The 26,189-nt window shown below is 32.6% G+C and overlaps 3 protein-coding genes and 1 pseudogene across 3 annotated transcripts; 2 read left to right on the forward strand and 2 right to left on the reverse strand.

The window, feature by feature from the left end:
- The first annotated feature begins 3,425 nt into the window (after positions 1 to 3,425).
- Positions 3,426 to 5,208, forward strand: LOC126662124 (protein SABRE-like; annotated as a pseudogene).
- Positions 5,209 to 7,053: 1,845 nt separating this feature from the next.
- LOC126659998 (cation/H(+) antiporter 15-like) lies at positions 7,054 to 11,279 on the forward strand. The gene is made up of 3 exons (XM_050353327.2): positions 7,054 to 7,457; positions 8,332 to 9,327; positions 9,974 to 11,279. Exons 1-3 carry the CDS (start codon positions 7,230 to 7,232, stop codon positions 11,132 to 11,134), a joined length of 2,385 nt encoding a protein of 794 aa, XP_050209284.1. The 5' UTR covers positions 7,054 to 7,229; the 3' UTR covers positions 11,135 to 11,279.
- A 4,271-nt stretch (positions 11,280 to 15,550) lies between these two features.
- Positions 15,551 to 19,536, reverse strand: LOC126662125 (cation/H(+) antiporter 15-like). Its single transcript, XM_050356011.2, has 3 exons — positions 19,231 to 19,536; positions 17,367 to 18,365; positions 15,551 to 16,736 (listed from the first exon to the last, which is right to left on the reverse strand). The coding sequence occupies exons 1-3, from the start codon at positions 19,486 to 19,488 to the stop codon at positions 15,567 to 15,569; spliced, it is 2,427 nt and encodes an 808-aa protein (XP_050211968.2). The 5' UTR covers positions 19,489 to 19,536; the 3' UTR covers positions 15,551 to 15,566.
- Positions 19,537 to 22,062: 2,526 nt separating this feature from the next.
- On the reverse strand, positions 22,063 to 23,163 carry LOC126662126 (serine/threonine-protein kinase WNK8-like). Its single transcript, XM_050356012.1, has one exon. The coding sequence runs from the start codon at positions 23,161 to 23,163 to the stop codon at positions 22,063 to 22,065; it is 1,101 nt and encodes a 366-aa protein (XP_050211969.1).
- Positions 23,164 to 26,189: the final 3,026 nt, after the last annotated feature.

Consider the following 26,189-nt stretch of genomic DNA (forward strand, 5'->3'; position numbering starts at 1 on the left):
CACTTTATTGCGTTTCGACATGTGTTTTTAGGTGTTTCGATACCTTATTACATGTGTTGGCGTTTCAGGTGATTTGGAGTGTTTGCGGAACTATTTGGGCTAAAAAGAGTGAAGAATTAAAGAAATATCAAAGTCGGAAGTTAAAACGAAAAGTTGAAGAGAAATCGGGTTTTTAAAGCATGTCTTGGAAGAGAAGCTGAGAAGCAAAAGAGACATGTGTAATTTAGCACATGTCTTGATCAAGATATGTACTTCTCGACCAAGACATGAGAAAAAGCTGAAGACGAAATCTGTTTTGAAGAAAGAGCTCTAATTGACCCACTTCCTCTTTTGGCCCAACACCTTTGTACTAGGATGTTTTTATTTTCCTATTTGTCCAGACTATATAAGTCACATTATCTTTTTAGGTCAAAAATCATTCACTTTTGTAAGGCAACTTTTGAATCAATAGATTATTCCCTTTGTTCTCCTAAAAATAGATAGAGATTGAATGTTCTTAGTGTTCTTTAAGTTTATTTCCAGATTTTGCTAGTTTGGAAAAGTTATTCAATACAAGTTCTAGTCACTATTTTTGAAGCTTCATTATCTTATTCATGCTTTTACTGTTCATTGATTGTTCTAAGGTACCCAATCTCTACACTATGCTTAATCTCTATTATTGTTTAATTAGTTGTGTTGTGATGATGGTTAGTGGCTAGACCCTTTGTTTAGGGGTTGTTATGATTGCCATGTTTGTTTAGATAGGTGATTAGGGTTAAGGTTCTTGGTTTCAATGGTGGTTGTGCTTCTTGAGCTTAATGCCTAGATTAGGTTGGCTGCTTAACCTTTGTTGTGTGATTTCATTAAAAGGGCGAGAGCTAACTAATTAGATTATACCTAGGGGAGTACATGATTTATACCTAAATGCACTAGCGTGATTTAGGGTTTTTTCGGTTGTGAAGTTTGCTTGATTAGTTGACTTGATTGATTCTATTGAAATCTATGAGCACGAGAGTGGATTAGATTTCGGTGTTGATAATCAAGGTTTGACTCGTTCACTTCCGGCTCGAGAGAGCGGAGTTGATTCCGTAGAATAGTCATAACCCAAAATTATGAGTCGCAACCGGCGCTAGGGAATGGGAGTGGTAGCTCCAAAACCCGTAGCAAGCCTGAAAATACATACTAATTTTTCGCAAATCAAATTATATCTCGTATATCATAATAATATCAAAATATACATGACCCTTGTTTGAAATACATATCAGAGTTAAAGCACTTCACAAATAGAGTCTGACTATTCTAAACTACTGCGGACTTGCTAGAATGAGAACCTAGTCTCATGACTCGTACTACTTCCGAGAATTAAAACTTCGGAAGCTTCGTTCTCCACATCATAGCTAACTCAACCTGTAAAAATTGGAGTAACAACGGGGTCAGTATAAAACTGAGTGAATACACATAATTACAAGTAATATTACATAAAGAGTGAAAACGTTTGAAAACTCCTTTATGTAGAAAATATTCTTTTTGGATCATACTTCATACGATCTTACTACCAAACATACTTAGTATGTTCACTCCTACTTTCATAGGTCATGTACGTGTCATAAACTAAGCGTTTATGTTATAGACATACTTGATATCCTTGCCTCACTCTTATATTCCATGTACGTTTATATTACGTACATATTTGACATGTTTTGTTTACTGTTATAATTTTGATTGTCTTTATTCTTCTCATTAAGCTTCTCTAACTGCATCTTTTTGACATCGATAGCAAAGCCAACCGATGTAATCACTTTTCTGACATCGATAGCAAAGCCAACCGATGTGTTTTACATATCTGACATCGATAGCAAAGCCAACCGATGTGTTTCACATATCTGACATCGATAGCAAAGCCAACCGATGTGTTTTTAATCATCTGAAATCGATAGCCACGCCAACCGATGTATCTGATATCATATCTTAATTATTGCTCTTATCTCATATTGATTCTCGATATGTTATTGATTTTATCTTCATATGAGTCCCGAGGAGCGACTTATTTCTTGAGCATTTCTTTGCATAGGAGCGACTTGTTTCTTGAGCATTTCTTTGCATAGGAGCGACTTGTTTCTTGAGAGCATCCACTTGAGCTTGGAGCGAAGCATTTGTGGCTTTTATGGCCTCCATCTCCCTCACTTGATCGAGAGTCATGAGTGACTTTTGAGTGAGCGGCGCTGTTCTATCCATAGGTCCCCAAGTATTACTAACCACAGCTAATTTTTCCACCAATTTAAGAGCTTCTTCATAAGTCTTTTGCATAAGCGAACCGCCCGAAGCCGCATCAATAGTAGCTCGGGTAGTGACATTTGTCCCATCATAGAATATTTGTATAACGTGCTCTTTATTGAGCCGATGATGAGGCACACTCCGTTGTAAATCCTTGAACCGCTCGCACGCCTCATGAAGTGATTCTCCTTCAAATTGGACAAACTCAAGTATGTCTTTAGTCAACTTTGTAGTCTTTCCATGAGGGAAATATTTGTTGAGAAAGGCTTGAGCCAACTCCCTCCAATTATGAATAGACTCATTTGGTAGAGAATGTAACCAAATGCTAGCTTTGTCCCTCAAGGAGAAGGGGAACATCCGAAGCTTAATTTGGTCCGCCGTTATCCCATGAAGCTTGAATGTGTTTAGAACACCCAAAAACTTGGCGATATGCTTATTAGGATCCTCGTGACTCAACCCAAAGAAGGCACAACGATTTTCCAAAAGTTGAATGGTACTCGGCTTGATCTCAAAAGTTGCCGCTTGAACCGGCATTGCGAAGCATCCAAAAGTGGCATTATCCACATCTGGCAAGAAAAACTCGCCCAAAGTTTGTCTTTGTTGGTTTTGCACTTGTGCGTGCACTTGGGGTCAATCATCCCTTGGGCGGTCTTGTTGCCTTGGTCGGTTCACATTCCCTAATGGAGGAGCGGGTGGATATTGTTGTTCCCCTCCATCCATTTGAGGATTGAACCTCTCCTCTTCATCATAATTGTTTCCCTCGTTATTCATAACTTCGGGAATACGGACTCTTCTTCTTACACCTCTTTCGTAGTTACCGAGGTTATCTTGAAACGGTTCTAGTGGTAGATTTGCTCGTCGCGTATTGTGCATACACAAAGATCAAGTTCCTACACAAACAAAAATAAAAAAAACTAGTGTAAACCACGAAAGACAATTAATAAACAATAAAATAAAAAACAGAAAATAACGCTAACTCGACCCAATTTCAAAACACTTTCAATCAATTAAACGCAACCTTATTCCCGGCAACGGCGCCAAAAACTCGAAACACAGGCAGTTTCAGACGAAACACCCTTGTTTCGTCCGAAACAAAGCCTGTCTTGTAGATTTCTGCTCCCTTCGACTTTGATTTCTCCAAATACGCTCTGATTCGCTTGATTCTTGCCAATATGTACCTGAAACACTTCGACATGAAAATGAGTAATAAAACACCTTCAATGGACATTAACATGGCATTAATAACTCAAAATAGACAAGTAAAATAGGTGTAATTCTACACCTATCAGGAAGTCCTTTCTTTACAACTTATTATTAATTCTAAATGCGAATTAGCGAAAATACTAGGTTTTTCAATCAAGATTGTTAGTTATGGTGATTTACCCTATGGGATCAGGAAGCTTGGAAAGTTTCAACAACTTCTAGTGCAAGACGTGTAAAGAAGGGTCCATCAATTCAGGAAGCTTCTTCCTCATATGGCCATTCAAGAAAAGATTCTGATATCACATCTAAAGTAGTTGCTGGTTCTGGCCCGGAGTTAAGAAGAACATCTTCTTTTGACAGAACGTGGGAAGAGTCTCTTGCAGAATCTGTTGCCACTGAACTTGTCTTGCAGGATCATGCATCTAGCATTTCTTCTTCAAAAAGTGACCCGTTCGATGCAAATGAACAATTAAAAGACTCCTGTAAAATTAAGTCAAAAGAGTCCAAGCCTGCAAAGTCTGGTCGATCATCCCATGAAGATAAAAAAATTGGGAAACCAAATGAAGAGAAGAGATCTCGGCCTCGAAAGGTTATGGAGTTCAACAATATTAAGATCAGTCAGGTGGGAATTAGTGCCTATGAATTGATCATTTGGTATGCAATTTTTTTTCTATGTAGCTAAGTTCTTATATTTTTTTCTAAGGTAATCTCAAATAAGAACTTTTTTGAGATTACCTTAATGTGCTCTATTGATTTTCAGGGTAAGAAATTCAAAGACAAAGCTCATAGTCAACGGGAATCCATTGGATCCGGCGTCCCTGATATTGACCTTAATTTTAGCGATAACGATGGAGGAAAGGCATGGAAATCTGATCAGTATCCAAACTGGCTCAAGCGCCCAAGTGATGGAGCAGGTGATGGATTTGTAACATCCGTACGAGGACTCTTCAATACGCAACGTCGTAAGGCCAAGGCATTTGTACTGCGGACTATGAGAGGTGAAGCAGATAATGATTTCCATGGTTAGTGGAGTGAAAGTGATGTAGAGTCTTCTCCTTTTGCGCGGCAGCTCACTATAACAAAAGCCAAAAAACTTATCAGGCGACACACAAAGAAACTACGCTCTAGAGGACAGAAAGGTTTGTCAGTCTCCCTTCTAGAATTTGACCTTTGTAGTGCCATTTTTACTCATAATGCATTTCAAGATGTATCGTAATTATGATTAAATGCAAATTTGTTATGCAACTACAACACAAACTTTAGATTTTGGTAATGCAAGACACAACCTATCTTTTTTTTTGGCAATTCGGAACACCGAGCTTTTCCTGATAAAAAGAAGTTGGTGTGGACACCAGAATATACACTGTTCAGGGAGCCACATCACCGTTTGATTTTTGAATTCGGTGTTCTGAATGCAGAAAATCAATAGATGATATAGATCATGTCTTATGTTACCAAGTTTTAAAGTTCCTGTTGTAACTGCAAAACACATTAAAGTCATGATTGTAATCAACCCTTTGATCATCAGATAGTCTATTCTTATATTACTGCACAGATTGAGGAATAGTTAAATAATGTAATTTATCTTGTATTTTAGGTTCATCGTCGCAACAAAGGGAGTCCCTTCCATCATCTCCAAGCGAAATTTCCCCATTCGAACCATTTGAAAGCGATTCTTCTAGTGAATCTTCTCCATTTGAGGATTTTCATGAGCAACAACTTGAATTCGATTCACTAAAAGGAGACTTTTAAAAGGAGCAGGTCTACATTCATTACAGCCACATCCAATCAAGAAATATAATGCAATTCTCGACTGAAATTTGAAATCAATGGTTCAAGAATTGTCAAGTTCAGCAGGTTGAACTAGGACAACCCGAGAACAATGTGAAGCATGTCGTTTGGTGGTGAAGTGTCAAAGAAATGGAGCCAGACGAGTATGATTTAAAGAGTTAATGGTGGTGAATACACAAGGTTTATTCTATAATGCCTGGGTTTAGGCATCACTGTTTTGTATAGTTTTTGTAGCCTACATTTAACATCTGAGTAGACTTGTGAACTTTTCAATATATACCATAGATATGTAGAAAAAGAAAAGCAAATGTACATATCTTTAACATTCTGGTAAATAATGGAATCCGATCTCATTTTTGGATACCGAAAAGGTGATTTTTGAAATGTTTCAAGATTATAGATTGAATAGTTATATGTATTGACTCGTACGTGTGGATTACAATCCGTAGAACTTAAAACTGTTGATTTTTTTTCTTTTCCCTGATCATTCCCCCTAGTTCTTTTGTTATTGAAAAAGAAAAATCAGTTCCATCAATTGACAAAAACTCTCAAATTATCCAATTGATCTTATCATACAACCAACCATTACATTGGTAATTTAAGGCGAGCTTATCAAAATTGGGTCAAAATTGATATTTTTTAAAGGTTGAAATATAAACAAAAAAATGGGCAAGATCTAAAAGCAAAACCGCAAGTTGATCTTTCTGGTTGAGGCTGCACTTATTCAACTTGACGTGTGAGAAAGGTTGACTGTCCTATTGACTCGGCTTAGTCTTGCCCCCTTCTTGCTCTCTTGCTTCCCACTAAAAAGAAAACAACAAAGGACGAAATACAATGTGAGAAGGGCTTACTTTCCTATTGGCTCGGCTTGGTCTCGCCCCCTTCCTCACTCTTTCTTCCCACTAAAAAGACAATAACAAAAGGCGATATACAATGTGAGAAGGGCCGACTTTTCTATAGGCTCGGTCTGGCCTCGCCCCCTTCCCACACCCTTGCTTCCACTAAAAAGAAAAGAACAAAGAATGAAATACAATTGAATCCTCCATTTAAGTGGTTTTTACTTCTATCTATTCATGTTCCTAACTCCTCCCCATATAGTCCTCAATGTTCGGCACTTTTCATATTTCGTAGTTGCAACATCAATAAATTCACCGGTGATCAAGAGATATTTTTAATTGGATTAGACCAACTATAATATGAGTGAAAAAAAAGGGAGAATGAGACCACAAAAAAGTATATTTTGTGTAATTATTAAAGCAGATCATATACCCAAATGTCTATAAACTTAGTAGTATACACAAATATTTATTCTATAAAACAGTTGTGCCATATTATTTTTACAATAAAGCCAATAAGCTTTTACGACAAGAGACTATTTAATTGCTGTTTATTTTTATCATTAAATATATTAATCATGCAAACGTCTCATTTGATTTGTTATACGAATAACGTGACACAACCGTAGCGTTGTATGAGTATTCAGTATACACGGTGAAATCATGGGTTTAGAAGTAGTAAGAATTTTATTGAAATAGTATAACCTGTTAATTCAGTGCACATAATTTTTAAACAAGTTTTCTTTACTTAATTAATACTAATATAGTAATATTTGACCAATGATCTAATTATTTAAAACAACTCAACAATATGTACGAACAATTCCAATTTTAGACGTTTTCTAATTCAAGTCAAAACTTACCGTTACAACTAAATAAGTTTGTATTTTCTTAATTTAGTTCTTATCAATTGTAATTTTATTCAAATATCATGCGTGTTATTAGCTTATAACTAATTTACATATATAAATCTGCTAGCTTGTACCAGGTATACATTCAATTAATATCATCTGCACATATAATTCTAGCAAATATTTTTATTTTTATCTGTCACCTAGAATTATATGTGTTTGACGATATAAATCTTGAACAAATTGATTAGTACTAATCAAGAAAATTAAATCTGAATTTAAGACAATTTAAGAAATGTCAATGAGTTCCAAGATTCTTGGCAACTTCACAGAAACTTCGGGTACGATTTGCTCTCCGTTTGCTACGGTTTTGAATTCAAGAGGCATTTTTTTGGGTGGAAAGCTAGTAGATTCTATATTTTCAGTGTTTTTGGCTCAAATAATCTTGACATTTTCTACCGCCAGAATTATTTATTTTGTTCTTCGACCATTCCGACAACCTAAAGTTGTGTGTTACATCTTGGTAAGATTTGTTTTTTTTTTACCTTAATTATTTTCAATTCTGTTTGTTATTAATTCCTAAAATAATTGTCTACCCTTAATTTTTCTAGGGTGGGTGATTAAATGTTGTTGAAAGTCTAAAAAACTTGATTTACTGAAAATTATCCTTTCTTGACATACAATTAACAGATTAGTGCATCTTTAGGTATATTCATGCAATGATTTTAATCTTATCTCTGTTGCTGGGGTGTAATTGATTCGAGGCGTGTCGAGTATTTGCATGCTCAAACTCGAGCTCGACTCTAATTAATTGAGTTTGAGCTTGAATCGGGCTCACACTACTCAAACTCTAGCTCGAGCTTGGTAAATTTGTTGAGTTTTAATGTGTTCGAGTCGAATTCGAGCTTAACCGAGCTTAGTTAAAGAAATTATTAAAACTAATTTTTAATGATAAACTAATAAGAAAGTATACTTATTGTAAAATATAAAGTATAAAACTGTAAAATTAGAAAAAATCAATAAGGCTCGCGAGCCATTACAGAGTCGATTATTCACAAGTCGAGCTCGACTCGACAGACTACTTGATTAGTTTTAACTCAAACTCGAAAACAGATTTATCTATAATTTGTCCATAAGTCTACTTATGCCAAGTAAGATAAGTTTTATACAAATGGACAAATAATATTGTATCATGTCAGCTCTAGTGTATTTGAAATACCTCGAAAAGATGATGGACGAAACTGAATTTTTTTTAGAATTGTGGTATATTTGGCAAACGAGGTATAACTATGGATAGATAAACACGTTTCGCCTTTTATTATTTACCGTTCGAATAACACTATTATTTATTTTATGAAATTAATTTTTTTTATTAACCTTTTTACATTTGATTATAGGCTGGAATAGTGTTGGGGCCTTCATTCTTATGTAGAAACAAGACATTCAAGAACACAATTTTCCCAAAAGAAGAGCTTATATTATTGAACACAGTTGCTACAATGGGGGCAGCAGGTTACACCTTCATTATTGCAGTAAAAATGGACACAACTATAGTTTTAAGAACAGCAAAACATGCTTGGGCCGTCGGTTTAACCAGTTTTATTGTTCCTTTTATAGCAATTCTATTTTTCAAGAACATGTTCAAGTCACAAAATGAAGCCGGTCCACTTATTCAATTAGGTAGTCTTTTTTTATCTAGTGCATTTTCAACCACTTATTTCCCTATTGTTGCTCACATTATGGAAGAGCTAGACCTCGTCACCACCGAATTAGGCCGACTCGTTATGACCTCGGCTATGCTCGTCGAGATTTTCAGTCATTTAACTACCGTTGTGGCGATTATTTTGTATAATAAGAGCTATATCGGTTCGTTATACATGTGTGGTATCGTGATTGTTCCGGTTTTGTTTTTATTTTACGTTCTAAAGCCCGCAATTAGATGGATTATCAAAGGAACGCCCGAAGGAAAACACGTTCGAGAGGGTTACGTTACCGCGGTAATGCTCGGGGCAATGTTTATGACACTTGCGAGTGATTATGCTTGGGGAATTTTTCTCCCGGGGGCGTTTTTGATGGGTACAATTATACCCGATGGACCGCCTTTAGGGTCGATTTTGGTAGAGAAATATGAAATGGTGATTATGGAAGTATTTTTGCCATTTTTTTTTCTTCAAGTTGGGTTTCAAACAGATATTTCTTCACTTCAGAATCTTAGAATTGTTTTGATCACTGTGCTATTTCTTGGCCTAGCTTATTTTGCTAAGATTATTGGAGCTATGGTGGCTTCGGTTTATCTCGACATAAGAATTGAAAATGCTTTTCTAATTGGGATTATTTTGAACTTTAGAGGAGTTTTTGATCTTAATGTTTATCAGACTTTGCTTAATAGCAAGGTGAGATCTTATGCTATTTATTAATAAATTTTTAAAAGTCATTAAACTCGATAGTTCACCGAAGGGTAACATGATTTCCGGAGTTGCTAAACAAATTTTAATCTGTTTTATTTTGGTTATTAAACTTTAGTTTCACTTCAACGAGAGGTTTTCATGTTAAAAATGCACAAGTGACAATGAGTTTTTACTTATTTTTGCCGTGACAATCAATTTTTGTCGGTTTTTGCTAATTTATAGCACACATGACAAATTTTCAGGTAAAATTCAGTTGTGATGTTTGCATTTTTAAACTAAAAATTTCTCGTTAAAATAAAATTAAAATGAGGTTATCAAAATAATTAAAACAAATTAAAAGTTCATCACCAAAATGAAATAAGATGATAGTTTAACTATTTTTTTTTGGCTACTTCAATAATCAAATACATGTTCATTGAACTCTCATTTAGTTTCAGTTTAACATTAATTTATTTTTTTGGATAAGAAAAATCGAATTTAGATTGAGAGGGTAGTTTCAAAATTAAAGCGAAACTATTTAAAATAAATAAATTAAAGTTTAGTAACCAATTTGAATTTAGACAAAACTATTTTAGCTTCTAAAGATTTAATTTTTTATTAACACCTAATAATCTTTATTTTTATTGTGCAGGCAGTGGACCAAGAATGCTATACTGTATTAGTACTATTCAGTGTTTTCTTCATCTCTTTCTTTACTCCATTTATAAGCATTTTCTATAAACCTCAAGCCAGACTTACAAACCCTAACCCTAAAATAAAATACTTGAGAACACTTCAATCAATGCCTCAAAATGCAGAGTTACATGTTCTTACATGCATTTACAATGACCAAAATGTTCATGGAATCATCAACTTATTCAAAGCCTTTAACCCTAATTCTTACAGCCCGCTACGTGTTGACGTCATCCATGCAATCGAACTTGTCGGTCGGAATACTCCGTCGTTAGATCCGTACAATATTTATAGTAATAAAGTTAGAAACAGTACGTCACAGCAAATTTTTCGAGCTTTTTATAATTTTTCAAAACATTCTAACGGTCTTGTGGCGATTAATCCGTTTAGAATGGTTGCTCCGTACAAATCAATGGATAATATTATTTGCAATCTTGCTGAAGATAGACAAGTTCCGTTTATTGTCGTTCCGTTTCATCGAGACAGTTTGTTGTCGAGTTTTTGTTGTCGATTGCAAGCCACCGCGCCTTGTACCATTGGGATTTTGCTCCAAAAGGGATTAAATCCTCGTAAAAACTTTTTGGACGATCAAGTTTTTAACAGAATCGGCGTGTTGTTTATCGGTGGTGCTGATGATCGTGAAGCATTATCGTTAGCCATTAGAATATCGAGGAATCATAGTGCAACCGTTAGTTTATTACGTGTTAATCAAGCAAATAATGATAAGAACACAAGCATTCTTGAGAAGAATCTAGATGACTTGATGATCAAGGAATTTATGGGGAGAAATAGTAATAATCCTTCGATGAAGTACAGAGAAGTTGTTGCGAATAATAGCTTAGAAATGGTGGACGTTCTTCGGTCTATGGAGGGCGATAATGATTTGATCATGGTCGGAAAAAATCCGACAAAAACACAATTTGAGAAAGAAATGGTTGAATGGATTGAATATCCGGAATTAGGAACGATCGGGGATATGTTTGCTTCATGGAACGATAGGACTTATATTCTGAATACGTCGGTTTTAGTTATGCAACATTGTAAAGTGTCGACTTCATTTGTGATTGATATGTACAAAACTTCTAATAGTAAGAGTGATCCATCACAAGATATTGTATAATTTTGCTAAAATTCACCATTTTTTTGAATATTCTAGGAATATTATAGCCCTAATTGGTGTCAATTGAGACAAATTGATGCAATGTAAGTGGCATTTGTTTTCTTCAAATTCTTATATTGATTTAATTTATTCATTACATTTGCAATTTTCGGATTTAAACTCCAGAGGCCACTCAAGTATACGATTATTACACTTTCCTTGTTAACATCCATCTTAGAGAATCCGCTAATTAACTTCCTCTTCTCCATCTCAAATCATAATTTAATATTCCGATCTCTTTAAGGACCATAATCCAGACCCTCTTAGAAATACAACAATTGAAAAATAAATGCTCAATGCTATTAGTATTAACATTACGGAAACATCTCTACTTCTACCAGGCTGCAAGTTCTTCCACAAGCTGCTCATGGAAAATTCACCACACTACTAATAAACAGCCATTTAGTGACAAATTTTTTCGTCGCTGCCGTTAAATTTTACAGTGACGAAAAAAAATTAGCGACGGACTTAGCGACGGATTAAAATCCGTTACTATTTTTTTTTAAATAAATTAATTAATTTTTTAATTAAAATCGTAAAATGGAATATTATTTAATCGGTCACTCACCGTCACACACCCACCCGTTATACACCACACAGTGTCATTCACCTGCAATTTTCTCTCACCCAATCCTCTTTAACAGTGGTTCCCCCGCGCGTGATTCAATTTTAACCAACTCAGATTCTCATTATATATCTATATATATTATATTTAAATAAGTAACAAAAGGTTACTCTCGTAATTTTCTCACGTATTATAAAATAATTATTTTTTTCATACTAATTATTTTTAAATAAATATTTAATAAATTATTTTTTTAATAATTATTTTAAATAAAAACAATAAATTATTACTTTTATATTTCACTCCCGCATTCTAATATAATAATTTTTTTACTAAATAATAATTTTTTTAATAAATAATTTTATAATTGATATTATTTTAATTAATAAATATTATTTTAATTGTAATTTTTTTAATAAAAATAATATTTTTAGCGACAGATTTTGTAATTTGTCGCTATTTAACGACGAAAATCTGTCGCTAAAAGTGAAAAATAAATTGGTGGGATTCATTTCGTCATTTTTAGCGGTGGAATTTCCATCGCTAAAGTTGGCAAGATGAATCTCGCCATTTTTTAGGATTTAGCGACGGATTTAAATCCGTTGTTGAAATTCATCGCTAATTGACTGTTTTTTAGTAGTGCCACTTTTACAAGCTTTCCACTTGATTATATCATCAATATTATCATTCAGAGAAAAATTGTTCTTAATTCACCCCGTAAGAGTCTGATCATTAATAGGATCTGGAACTACAACAATATTTAACATCATAATAGACTTGATTCCTAGACCTGCAACTTCTCTGATAATCATTTTCCCTGCACACTAAGCCACTTTTAATTTCTAACCCCGAAATCAGAACCAAACCAAAGAAACTTCATGCAGATGCTTTCTACCCCTTTGATTACGGACTTGGACGGCATAAAAATAGTACACCAGTAAATGTGCATGCTCATAAGGACTGCATTATGACCAACGACACTTAATTTTCTGCCCGGCCAGTGAGTGATCCTAGCAGTAATCCTATTAATAAGACTACTGCAATGGTCTTTCGAATTATCATAAACTTCATTTTATTTTTATGAGTTTTGTTTGTTTGTCGATCGTAATATTTCAATGTCATTTTTTTGTTTAAATTACAATTATTTATATGAAAATTGATTGAATTATATTGTTAAATTACTAAAAAACCTACTGTTTGTGACGGAAATAATCCTTCACAAATAGTGACGGAATTGTGACGGATTAGTGACAGAAAAATAATTTTGTGACGGAATTTGTGACGGATAAAATGATGTCATTTAAATTTTTATACTATTTTTTGTGACGGAATTGTGACAGAAATTAGTGACGCATTCAAATTCCGTCACTAATAAATTTTTTTGGCTGGTTTGCTTAAGTGGAGGATGCATCGAGAACTTTCTTGTTGCAGAAGCTTAATAACTTAACGAAGGATGATAAGTGCCAAATAACAATGATTTCTACATGGGCAACTGAATTGTACTTGAACAAGGTTTGTTTTTTATTTCCATGCATTAGTCTTGGTGATATATCTGACTATTTATATTTGCTTTACGTCATCCCTTGGTGAGATAAAGGGCATTATAGAACTCATGGATCTTAGTAGAAGAATAGGGGCACATGCATATGTTTGATTCCATGGATTCAACCACACTGGTCATTGTAGAACCATTATGCAACCATTTATTTTCCCTACAAATTCTCATATTTCCACTTGTATGTCCACAACATTTAAATATTTGAAGAAGATATTTTTTAGTTTATGTAGTTGCACAAGTTCTATTGTCTTATATTTTATAAATGGTATATTACAAACTTGGAGTTGCTGCATTCTGTGGGGATCTAGCTTGGTACTTTTATATTTAATATATGTTTGGATAAATAGGATATTTTTGGAAGAAGATAATGCTTCATAAAATCGTAGATTTGAGTATTAGATGAAACAACCACGAAGAGACTAATGTAAAAGTAATCAGACTACGAGTTTTTGCTCCACAAGTCATCTGCCAATTCATAATGCTATATTTCAACTCATGTAAAAAATGTGATTCTTGCAATGACAGACATGGAGTTTATTGTATAAAAGGGTCAGTGTTAACCTTTAATGCCATTGATGTGGATTATTACAAGAGGATGATATTCTAGCGGCATTGTTGTCCATAAAAGGTAAGCACTGTATGATGAATGTTTGTCCTTTACTTCTTTTCTTCTCTTCTAGACAATGTATTAGTTTTTTGTGCCTTTGAAACAAAACCAGTCAGTTCTGGAATTTAAAATAATTTTCATTTTTAATACTAATGCTTTTAACCAAAAGCTTAGCAGTAATCACTTCGGTGAGTTCATAGTTGCAGTTTAAAAATTTAATGTCCCTTGACTTAAAGCAAGGATATATGACATGAAAACGAACTGATTTGTACTCTATGGAGTTAATTTCTTTTTCTTGATTATCGGGAAATTGAGGTTACTGTTTTAAAGATGTCAATTGATGTGTAGTGCTCATTTCTCTTGCAATTGTTTTTAATTATTTAATGTTAAATGTTTTTTTAAGCCTTAAAGTAATAATTTTAAAAAATTGGATAAATAATAAACAATTTAAAATTGTATATAATTAATTTAGGGTCTCCAATTGTGAAATAAAAGTTTTAGTTTCACATAAGAGTAGTTTTGGAAATTATTCAATGATGCAATCTACTTCACATTCCTTGTCTACAAATTCAATTTTTGTATTCATATAACAATCTATTTTAGATTTAAAATATGTGTTTATTCTTTGTGATGTTTGGTTCGGTTTGAAATTGTAAAGGAATTTCGGTTGGTCGGTTTGGTTTGGAGCATAAATAAATTCAGTCAGCTTTCCATGTAAACCAAACCGAAAAACTGACCGAACCGACAAGTTCAGTTTAAAAAATTATTCGGTTCGGTTTTAAAAAAAAATCTAGTTCGGTTTAACCGATTGCATACCCCAAAGCTCAATTGATGATCACAAATCAACAACAAAACTTTGCATTGTATGAGCTATATACATGCATGATATATCAGAATTTGAGAGAACCGAAACTATATTGATCATGTGATTTTTTAGAATTACAAAAGTAAAACTAACAATGAGCTTTTAAGCTCTATTTATAAGAAGAAAGCAATAACTATTTCTAGCACATTATGCACACACAATAGCTCTAAATGCATGCCTAGACCAATGTGTGTGTTTGATCTGCTGAACAAACATTGTAGGTGAACATTAATGATCGTAGCAGCAGCCTTGGTGCAGCACAGAACTTGATGTAGCAGCAGCCTTGATACATTAGCTCAATGAATCATATCGCGGATGCTCTTGCAAAGTCTCCAGCGCACACTTCGCAAGGTTGTCTCTTGCATGTCCATGGATTCAGCAGCAGTTTGAAAGGTTGAACTATGACATCAAGATACTTCGCGACAAGTTGATCGTCGTCTGCTTGCTCAACTTTCGAGAGGGTGATATTTAGGAAACTATTGGTACGTATTTTGAATTACAGTTGTTATAACTTACAATGTTACACACTAGAATTTTTTTGGTTGCCCGTCTGGTTTCCAGTGATTCGCCCTGACTAATCCCAGATCCGATCCGCGTCGCGCATTTGGCATTGTGGGTGAGTCTACCAGTGAGAATTTTCTGCATTCACAAGACTCGAACCTGAGATCTTACTTAAATGATAACAAGCCGTTTGCCACTTGTACCAACCCCCGTTGGTAATGTTATACGCTAGTATTAATAAACCATCTGATTGCCAAACTTCTACAAATAAGAGAAGATAATTCATCAAAAGAAAATTTATACAATACTTTTTAATGGACCAGTATTACAATCTACACTAGTGTACATACTAATTACAAATTGATTAGGCTTTCTACAATGTTGTATAATCAAAATTGACATATTCCTACTGTAATAAGAATCCTTCCAAGAGGCAAACAAATCACCTATAACACCTAATTCTTGATTTTCCATCCATTGCACCATTTCTATCTGAAATTGTGTTTTTGTTGGATTTTTTCCCACCATTACTAAATCATAATTATCCTCAAATGATCGAAGAACATCTAAAAATTCTGAACTACTATTTGCTACAATTTCATTGTAAGTAACCCAAGAATTCTTACGATTCCTCTCCAAGAATTCATTTATCGATAAATCATCTAGGTTTTTTTCAAGAATCTCCATATTATTCCCGCTTTGTTTCGGACTGATTACTCTTAATAAAGTAACGGTAACATCCGGATTTTTCGACATCCTCAGCGCTAAAGCTAATGCTTCACGATCATCTTCGCCGCCAATAAACAACAATAAAAGGCTGCAAGAAAACTCGTTAAACGATGAGTTGGCTCGAGCTTTCAACCCTTTTTGTACTAAAATTCCAACGGTGCAAGGCGCATTCCCTTGAAGCCGAGAATTAAAACCCGACAATAAATTTTTATATTTTTTGTCGAAAGGAATAACAATAAGAGGAACTTTTCGGTCTTCAGCAAGATTACAAATGATATTATCCATTGTTTTGTACGGAGCAATCATACTAAACGGGTGTATCGAAACAAGACCATTCGAGTTTTTCGCATAGTTCATAAATGCAAGAAATATTTTCTGTGAGGTATTATTTTTGAATCTTTTTCCATAAATACTATAAGGGTGTAATGAGGGTGTATTTTGACCGACGAGTTCAATGGCGTGGATGACGTCGGCGGAGATAGGGGTGACGGAATTAGGGTTAAAAGCTTTGAGTAAGTTGATAAAACCATGAACATTGTCTTCATTATAGATGCTTATAAGGACATGTAATTCTGAACCTAAAGGTGTTGATTGAAGTGTTCGCAAGTATGTTGTGTTAGGGTTAGGGTTTATGAGCCTAACTTGAGGGTCATAGATTATGTTTATAAATGGACAGAAGACACCGTTGAACAAAATGCTGAATATCACTAATATAGTAAATGTTCCTTGATCCATTGCCTGCATGAAAAAAAAAATATTAAGGATCGTAAATATTATATAGAGCGCAATAAACACAATATTAATCTTCAAAAGTAATTATATTATCACTTTAGGCACCGTTTGATTAAAGAATTTTAGATAATTCAATTTATAGATTTTAAATCTTTTTGTAAAATCCATGATTTTGAAAGATATATAAATAATTATGTGAATTTAGAGATTTTGAAAATTTACCATCATTTAAAATTATTCATCACCAAGTAGGAAAGCCTAAATACATCATGATCATAGATGAAATATGAATAGTTCTAATATATAATTATTTCAAAATTTATCATTATAAACTATTGACCAATTCAATGATTAAATATTTAATCTACTGAATTAACCTAAAACAAATTCATGAATTTGAAATCCATAAATGTATTAATATCCGTGTATTTCAAAAATCTTTGATTCAAATGGTGCTTTGAAGTTATCAATTAAAAGTTTGATCGGTTGGTGTTAATGTGAAGCGCTGAAATCTAAAAATTCGATGTTCACGTCAATACTAGTCGATCGAATTTCTCAGTTACTAGTTAGTTATATATTAAATAAATTTAAAACACGTTAAAATAGAAAATAGAAAATGATGATAATTAAACTGACCTTGTTCGCAACCAAATATTCATAAAGTGAAAGCTCAAAAACCCCTCTGAAGTTCATAATGATACCAATAAGAAACGAGTTTTCAACTCTTATATTAAGATATGAAGCCGCCACCATAGTTCCGACAGTCTTAGCCACAAAACATATCACCGTGAATAACAACGTGAAGAGAAAATATTCCAAATTCTTAACGGAAGTAACGTCCGTTTCAAGACCAATTTTAATAAAAAAGAAAGGTAACAAAATCTCCATTGTTATCAACTCATATTTCTCAACTATGGTCGAACCTAAAGGCGGACCGTCCGGTATAATCAGACCGAGCAATAAAGGACCGGGTAGAACATAACCGAATACATAATCACTCACAAATCCCATGATTAACCCTCCTATCATTAAAGCATTAGTATAAAATTCATGCACGGGTTTCCCTTCCGGCGTTCTTTTGATAATCAGTTGAATCGCCGGTCCAACCGCGATAAAAACCACGATAATCGGTCCAATTGTTATTAAACTTGACTGAAATGAGCTAACAAAATTTTTATTATCTACAATATTAGCGGCAGTTGCAATAGTATGAGTGAAAAACTCATTAAGTAAAGCTGACGTCATCACGACTCGCCCTAACTCGGTGGTCATTAGGTCATACTCTTCCATAATATGAGCGATTATGGGAAAATAAGTAGTTGAAAACGACAATGCAAGAAAGAAAGATGACAAGTCCATAATAGGTCCGGCCTCGTCGTGTTCGCCGTCGATCAGTAAACAGAAGAGCTGAATGACCGCAAACGGGACAATGTAGCTACATAATCCGATGACCCAGGCGGTTTTTGCGGTTCTTAGAATAACGCTTGTGTCCATTTTAATGGCGACGATGAACGTATAAAACGCTGCGCCGAGTGGAGCTAATGTGTTGAAGACTAACAGCTGATTCTTTGGGAAAAATAAGTCCGTGAATGTTTTACTTCGACCTAAAACTGAAGGCCCCATTATTACACCAGCCTAAAAATAATATGAGCAAATTTTATTCAGTTAAAATTACCCAATTCGACCTAACAATGCGCTGTTTTCGTCCATTTTAATGGCATGGTGTTCCAACTGAAGTCCGATATGAACGCCTATAATTGTCGCATGGCGCCGCATGGTAAGAATTATAATTTTAGGCGTTCATATATAACTCTAACTGGCACGTCACGTCAAGAATTGACAGAAATAATGTAGTAGTAAAAACATGAATAATAAAATTACTAAATGAAAGTTTATGGACAGTTGAGTTGAAGTACAAAATTACAAATTAAGATTTAGAAACGGTTATTCATAAAAAAAAAATTAGAAGCGGTTGAAAAAAAGGACAATAGTTCAAGAACAGTAAACGTATTTTAGCCAAATAATTTTCATGCATAGAAAATTTTAGAAAAACTATTTGTGATTTTTCTATTTGATAGGACGACTGAATAAAGTATCAAAGAAAAACGTAAATATATACCACTCAGTATATTAACCTAAAAATATCTCTAACCACCTTTTGGCTTACCATATTTCAGGTCATACTTGATTGTATATATAAATAGAAAAGATACCTGAAATTCTTAATTGCATAAATAAAAAACTTAATTTTCTTATGAGAACTCTAAAGAGAAATATATATGATTTTATATTTAAACATAAAAATTAAAAACTTGCAAAAAGTGATAATAATTAAAAAATTGATTTTCTTTTTTGATAATCTAATCATATATAAGTACCGCCAGGAAGTGGTAAGAAAGGCGACCAATATAAAAAGATAACATGTCTAAACTTCTAAAAACATCATTTTCCGATGATTATAATTAAATCGAGAAGTACGAAAAAGAAAAAGTAAACTTACCAAGATATTACACACAATTCTGGGTTGTCTGAGAGGTCTAAGAAGAAAGTAAACCAGTCGAGACACAACGAAGGCTAAAATAGCTTGAGCCATGAATACTCCAAAAAGTGAATCCATAGGACTTCCACCAAAAAAAATACTTTGGTTGTTCATTATTACCCTGCCAAAATTCGGTATGCATATTATACTGCAAGAATCTACATTAACAAAGCTTCCATTCTTCACAAGCCCTGGCAATTCATTGCATGCAATTGACATTTTTTTTCGATATCGAATAATTTTGTTGAATTCTGATTGTGACTTCAATTTAAATTTTTATGTTCGAAATCATTCAATTTTTATCAAATTAAGCATATGTATGCTCATGCAAAGTTGTAATGATAGTCAATGTACAACTGGAACAAGGTAGTTTTTATCTATAAAAAATTGAGAGTTTAAAGCTAATAAAAGAATTCAGTTGATAAGAACTAAAATTAAGGAAATCTGGACTTTGTATATATAAACATATTTTGCTGTTATATAGCATGAGTATTTTCTCTAAAATAGAATATTTCTATAAATGGTGTCCAATAGAAAGAAATGTTAATGTTTTTTTAAGTAGTTCGAAGAGATTTGTTCTGAATCAATCTTGAGATTTGTGTTCAAATACATTTAGCATTGAAAATACGAGAAATTTTTAAATAGACTCGGCATATCATATTTATATTATGACGCGTCATTAAAATAGTGGCACTATCATAATATTACTAATCAAATGTGTAAAAAAAGTAATAAACTAACTAACAATAATATTATTATTTTAATAACGTGTCATACGATACGCTAGTTCATAGATGACGTGGTAGACTAGGTCTACCTAAAAATCTCTCTGAAAACACACATTAAAAATATAGGCAAAATGAATCTATCCCCATAACTTTAATATTTTTACCAAATATACATCATCTTAAAATTTTGGCAGTTTAGTCCATTTTTTCGATCTTTGTCAAATGTGTTAATGACTCTTTTTGAACGATGTAGCATAATATTGTTTGTCTACATGTATAAAATTTATCATATGCGGCATATACAACCTCGCGTCAAGTTAGTTTCAAATGAGTCGTGAATATATTGAACAAAAATTTAAAAACTAGTGGAAATTGGCAAAATTTAAAAATCCTACTATATATTTTAAAAACATTAAAGTTATGTAGAGACAAATTCATTTTGTCAAAAATATATTACAATTTATATAGTACAATTTACTATTCTATTCGTTAAACGTATAACTAGGGTGGGGGCCACCTCCCCTTCGTCGACCAGAAACTTTCGAGAAGCAGTCCTAGCTGGTGGTTGAATCGCCTACTAGAGGCAGGCGTTTGTAGGAGGAACTGAACGCTCGACATTCACAGTTTATTGTCCATCGTTTAATCATTTGAGCTATTATCTTATTGATTCTTTATATGGCTTTACATGTAATAAATAAGCAAAATATATTCATAAGCTTATGTGATAAAAAGAGAGGTTTTTAGGTACACTCAGTCTACCACGTCATTCGTAAACTAGCCTATCATATTATGACACGTCATTAAAATAATGGCACGATCGTAATAATATTTATTATTTATTTCTTTTGAATTATAATATTACGATAGTGCCATTATTTTAATGACGTGTCATAATATGATGAGATAGTTTACGGATGACGTGATGGACTGAGTCTACCTAAGAATTTCTCGTGATAAAAATTCAGGAATACTAAAGTCTTTGTTGCCGTCTCACTTAAACTCGCTACATCAAAAACGAGAAAGAAAAGAACTTGAACATTTACTCTATTAGAAAAAAAATGTTTATTTAAATAAAAAATATAGATAAGCCTTTATAGTAAAAAAATCACAACATTTAACTTTTTATAATTTAAAACGAGTATAACTTAGCCATTTTTAAAAATAAGATAGTGATTTTGATTATATAAAACTACTCTAAGTTTATAATTATTATTTTTAGTTTGTTTGAATTATTTTAAATTTATTTTATTATCAAAAAATTCTGTTAATTATTTTTTGTGAATAAAAAGATATTAAAATCTCACAGAAAATGACAAAACTCCACTATTCAAGATTTTGACTTTAAGAAAGGAGAATGCCAAAGTCAAAATAATAGAATATAATATGTAGAAATCAAAACAACAAGAAAAAGTAAAAACATTATCGATTAGTAAAGTTATTCGGATGACTTTTATCCGGATAAAAATAAGATATATTTTAATAAGTTATAATAATTAATTAAGAATATTTAAATTATTTATTTAATAACAAAAATATTATGACAATTGTAACCTTAATTAAAAAGTAAATGTAAATAATAAAATATAAAATTATATTTTAATAATGGCTGTTATTAAGCACATAATGATATATATAAATATATAATAGTAATCATTACATAAAATAGATAAGTATGGTGTTCCCACATTTCAAAAAAGAAAATTAGGTTAGGAAAGTATTGTTTTCAATTTTTAAAAAATAGTAGTTTTGTCATTGAAAATAATGATGAACAATTACATCATTAAAACAAGCTGCAGAATCCGAAATTTTTTTCTCAGTCGACATTAAACGACATGTGAATCAAACGCAACGTGTTCTTTTTTTTTTAAATCCTGAAATTGCGTCCAAATTATGTGTAAGAGTTGATGTGTTCTTTTATATTTTACTTATAATAGTTTGAATTTGTACTAAATTGAAAGAATAAAAGAACCAGGGTCTTACAAAGATAGTTCCTAGTTAAGCAAAGAACTCAAAATTTGAAACATCAGAATCAAAAATTTACAGATCATCAAAATCTGAAACATTTTCAAAAGACTGCTGTCATCTTTGATCTGTCTTGCCAAACCTGACTGTAATATCGATTGTAATATTTACAATTTCGATCATAGCCGTCCATTTTCAAGGCATCAAGCATCTCAGAAATTAAAGAAAAATCTACATCATCACTTGAAAAGTAAACAGAAATAGACTCAGAATTAACTTTCTTTGAAAAATTCTTAGTTTCTAGAAACGGGTCTTTCAGGAGCTCAATTGCTGACAATCTCTCGGAAGCCGGAACAATACACTTCTCGATAAATTCCTGAACTTGTTGATCTTTCACTTTCTCAAGAGAATCGGGTTTTAAACCTAAACAAACTTTGTTACGTATCTCTCCCATGTCCTTGCATTCGCTATACGGATATTCCCCAGTAACCATCTCGAGTATGCACAACCCGAAAGCATAAATATCGACAAGCTCATTAAATTCGCCACCTTCCTGATAAATCTCAGGAGCAATAAACTCAGGAGTGCCCGTCACAATGCTCGGAAGCAAATTCTGACTCTGATTCATAACGACTGCTATTCCGAAATCTCCAATTTTCAGATGTCCCTCTTCGGTAACCAAAAGATTATCGCACTTCAAATCACGATGAACTATACGATTGCTATGCAAATAGGTTAATCCTGTCAGAATCTGCCTGGCCCAATTCTTGATTAATTGGGTGCTAAGAAACTCGCGATTCTTCATACAGTAATCCTTTAAAGATCCTGCAGGAAATAATTCGGTAATCATGTTCAGAGTCGTCTTCTTTTTATTAATCCAATAGTGAAAAAACCTGACGACCCTGTCATGATCTAAGGACTTGAGTAAATTAACTTCCGACAAAAGCATGTCGAATTTTTCAGGATTGATAATAATCTGACACCAAGCAACTTCAATACGATCAACTTTATCGAAACCCCTGTACACGATTTTCGATCCTCCTCGACCCAACATTTCGCTGTATCGTATAAATCTTCCGGTCGGATCTTTCTCTACTGCATTTCCTGACGATCCGACCGACAAATTTGCGGAATGAACTCGTGATTTCGATCTTGATTTACCTTTTTTGCTTAGAAGACGCATAATTGCTTTCCCGGACAACATTGCTCGAACCCCACGTATAATAATCTAATTGCCAAACAAACAAAAAACGATATTTGTTTGATTGGTTACTTATGGTACGGCTAAGAAAAAGCTTCCGAAACAATGGTGTAAAAGTTGACTGTTAATTTGAAGGGAAATTTAACAAAAAAATTCATACTAACAGAAATTAAGAATCGTTAGGGAAATATTGAAAATTGAAAATGAAAAATGAAAGAGATTGAATATTGAGTAATTTTATACTTTTATATATACATATATTCAATTTTCAATCTCTTTCAATTTCGAAAAAAAGAAAAAGAAATCACAGCCGGATTAGAATTCAATTCGCTAAATTAATGTTTGAATATATAATTAATTAATTAGTTGCTTTTTAAAATTAATTAATTATCAAAAAAAGTAATTAATTAATTAATTTTTCATAATATTGTTTGTAACAATAAAATTTTGAAAGATCCGTACATTTCTCGTTTGAATCGTATTTTCCTTTGTTATGAGTTAGTTTAAAATTCCAATTCATAGATTAGTTATTTAGTTGCTTGCAATGACCCTTTTAACAATAAGCAACCGGTATTTTTTTTTAAATTGTTACTATTAAAGATATTTTTCATTGTTTAATTCTAAATTGCTTCCTTGAAGTTTATATAGTAGAGTTGTATGTTAACTACTCGTTAATACCCATTACATAATTAATATAACTTGCATTTGTGTAGTCTATATCAATCATGCAAGAACAGATAAAAGATTAGTTCATTTTAATCAGTTTTCATCTCCTTTAATTTTCTGTTCCAGTTAAAATAACATTATAATATTTTTTTAAAAAAAATTGATAATTAGCTAGAGAGGTGAAGCGTTTGTAGGAGAAATCAAACTCGTGATCTAGCAGATTGCTACCTAACGTTTGCCAATTGACCTATAGTTTCTTGAGAAATTTAGGAAAACTACTTCAAATTTCAACATATCTGTAAAATATACCTCACCTCTAAAAAGTTAGAAGAATTACTCTCCGTTTTTTCATTTTTATATTTTTACTCTAATGAGATTATAATTTAATTATTTACTCTGAATTTTGTCTTATAATACTCTATAATTATTTTGTCTTTATTTTTTACTCTTCTTCCTATTTCTCCTTTTTCCCATCTTCTCATGGTTATTTCACAGAACACCATCGCCATCATCCGTTCTACAACCCTTACCCGCTCGACTTTGTGACCCGTTTTAGATCCACATAAGCAGACTCCACATTTGCTGCTTGCTTCTCCAGTCCTTTGCCGGAGAAACCCAATTTGTGCCCTTTTTTTACCGTTACCGCTACTCATTATTGCTTTTTGTAGTTGAGCTTACACTAACAGCGTCGCTTTTGGTTTTTATTTGCCAAACTTGTGCTTTGACGGTTGCAGAGATAGTTTTCCTAGTCGGTGTCAACAACGATCAAGAAACAATTTTTTAATCGATTTTTAGGGTTTCTTTTTGATTTCATATTGTTTAGAGTGAATTGAATTGGTTAATTCATATATGGAGATGTCATAGTTAATTTCATAAGTATTATTTAGAAAATAGTAATAATTTCATGATACCAATTGTAATTTTAAACTTATTCCTCAAGTGACAAGCAGTGCAGTGAAGATGCGGCTGCATTTGTGATTTACCTAGCAGAACATTTTCTTTTTCAGGGTTTGATGAGAAATTCTTAATATTAAACAAGTGAAAGTTTTCCTAGTTTTTTATTTTGCCTGAGAATAATGATTTATGTGTAAACATTGCAAATCAAAGGGTAAATATGTGCATACATTTTGGGTATAACTATGTACTTTGTTCTGTGAATTTCATTATAGTGGGCTAAGATGGCTAAATGCTAATTAATATTGCTACTGTCTACACTGTACATGAATATGTTTCTTTAAGATTTTACTGAATTTTTGATTTAATGCTAGCTACGCATTTTATATGATTGAAAATGGAGGAAAATAAGAACCAGAGAAGGTTCTTTAATCTAATGCTTATTATTGAGATTATTGAACAAACACATGCTAATACTTTATGCTACCCTGTAAAACTATTTGTTTGATCATTTGTTTATTTTTTATCTCTTCTTTGTTCATTTTTTATATTAGTGTAAATGCGTATATTAGCTGAATTTGCACAGAGTTATAATCATCTCGTTATCATAGTATAATCATATAATACCGAAATAATAATATATTATTGTACCTAAATGATAATGTTATGACAACGACATGATAATATCTATGATAATATTATGATAAAACAATTTTTGATTATCATGTCAGTATCGCTGTGTTATCATGTCGTTATCATAACACTCTAGTGTGATAATGTTATGATAACTATATGACAATAAAGTATGATAAGATTATGATAACATACATAAAAAAAATTTATAGAAGGATTTCATGATAACAGAATGATAATGTTATGCAATTTTTAATTTGTCATGTTAGTATCACTATGATAACAGAATGATAATGTTATGCAGTTTCTGATTTGTCATGTTAGTATCACTATGATAACAGAATGATAATGTTATGCAGTGTCTGATTATCATGTAAGTATCACTATATTATTATATCGTTATCATAACACTGCAGTATGATAACTAGATGATATGAAGTATAATGAGGTTATGATAATTGGATGATAATGTATGTGAAAATATTTTAACAAAAAGATTCATGATACTAGTGATAACCTGATGATAATTAAATAATAAAATTATGATAACAGTATGCTAAATAATATGATACCTATATGGAAAAAAAATTACATAAAGATTATGATAACGGGATGATAATGTGAAGAAAATTGTATGATAATGTTCTTATCGATAATAAAATGATAATATGGCATGGAAAAAAATTTACAAAAAGATTATGATAACGAGATGATAATAATCTGCCTACGATAATGATAGTGGCATGATAATAAGATAGCATGCAATATGATACAATGATAATTACATGTTAAGGTGAAACTGTGATAATCATATGATAAGGTGATATAATCATATG

Source organism: Mercurialis annua, linkage group LG8 (genome assembly GCF_937616625.2).
Source record: "Mercurialis annua linkage group LG8, ddMerAnnu1.2, whole genome shotgun sequence".
NCBI lineage: Eukaryota > Viridiplantae > Streptophyta > Magnoliopsida > Malpighiales > Euphorbiaceae > Mercurialis > Mercurialis annua.

Excerpts from the sequence above, each read along its gene's own strand:
- LOC126662125 (XM_050356011.2), bottom strand. The coding sequence starts at position 19,488 with ATGTCAATTGCATGCAATGAATTGCCAGGGCTTGTGAAGAATGGAAGC. Across the intron at positions 18,366-19,230 it reads GAATTGTGTGTAATATCTTG|GCTGGTGTAATAATGGGGCC; the intron begins GTAAGTTTACTT and ends TATTATTTTTAG. Across the intron at positions 16,737-17,366 it reads AATATTTGGTTGCGAACAAG|GCAATGGATCAAGGAACATT; the intron begins GTCAGTTTAATT and ends TTTTTCATGCAG.
- LOC126662126 (XM_050356012.1), bottom strand. The coding sequence starts at position 23,163 with ATGTTGTCCGGGAAAGCAATTATGCGTCTTCTAAGCAAAAAAGGTAAA.
- LOC126659998 (XM_050353327.2), top strand. The coding sequence starts at position 7,230 with ATGTCAATGAGTTCCAAGATTCTTGGCAACTTCACAGAAACTTCGGGT. Across the intron at positions 7,458-8,331 it reads AAGTTGTGTGTTACATCTTG|GCTGGAATAGTGTTGGGGCC; the intron begins GTAAGATTTGTT and ends ATTTGATTATAG. Across the intron at positions 9,328-9,973 it reads AGACTTTGCTTAATAGCAAG|GCAGTGGACCAAGAATGCTA; the intron begins GTGAGATCTTAT and ends TTTATTGTGCAG.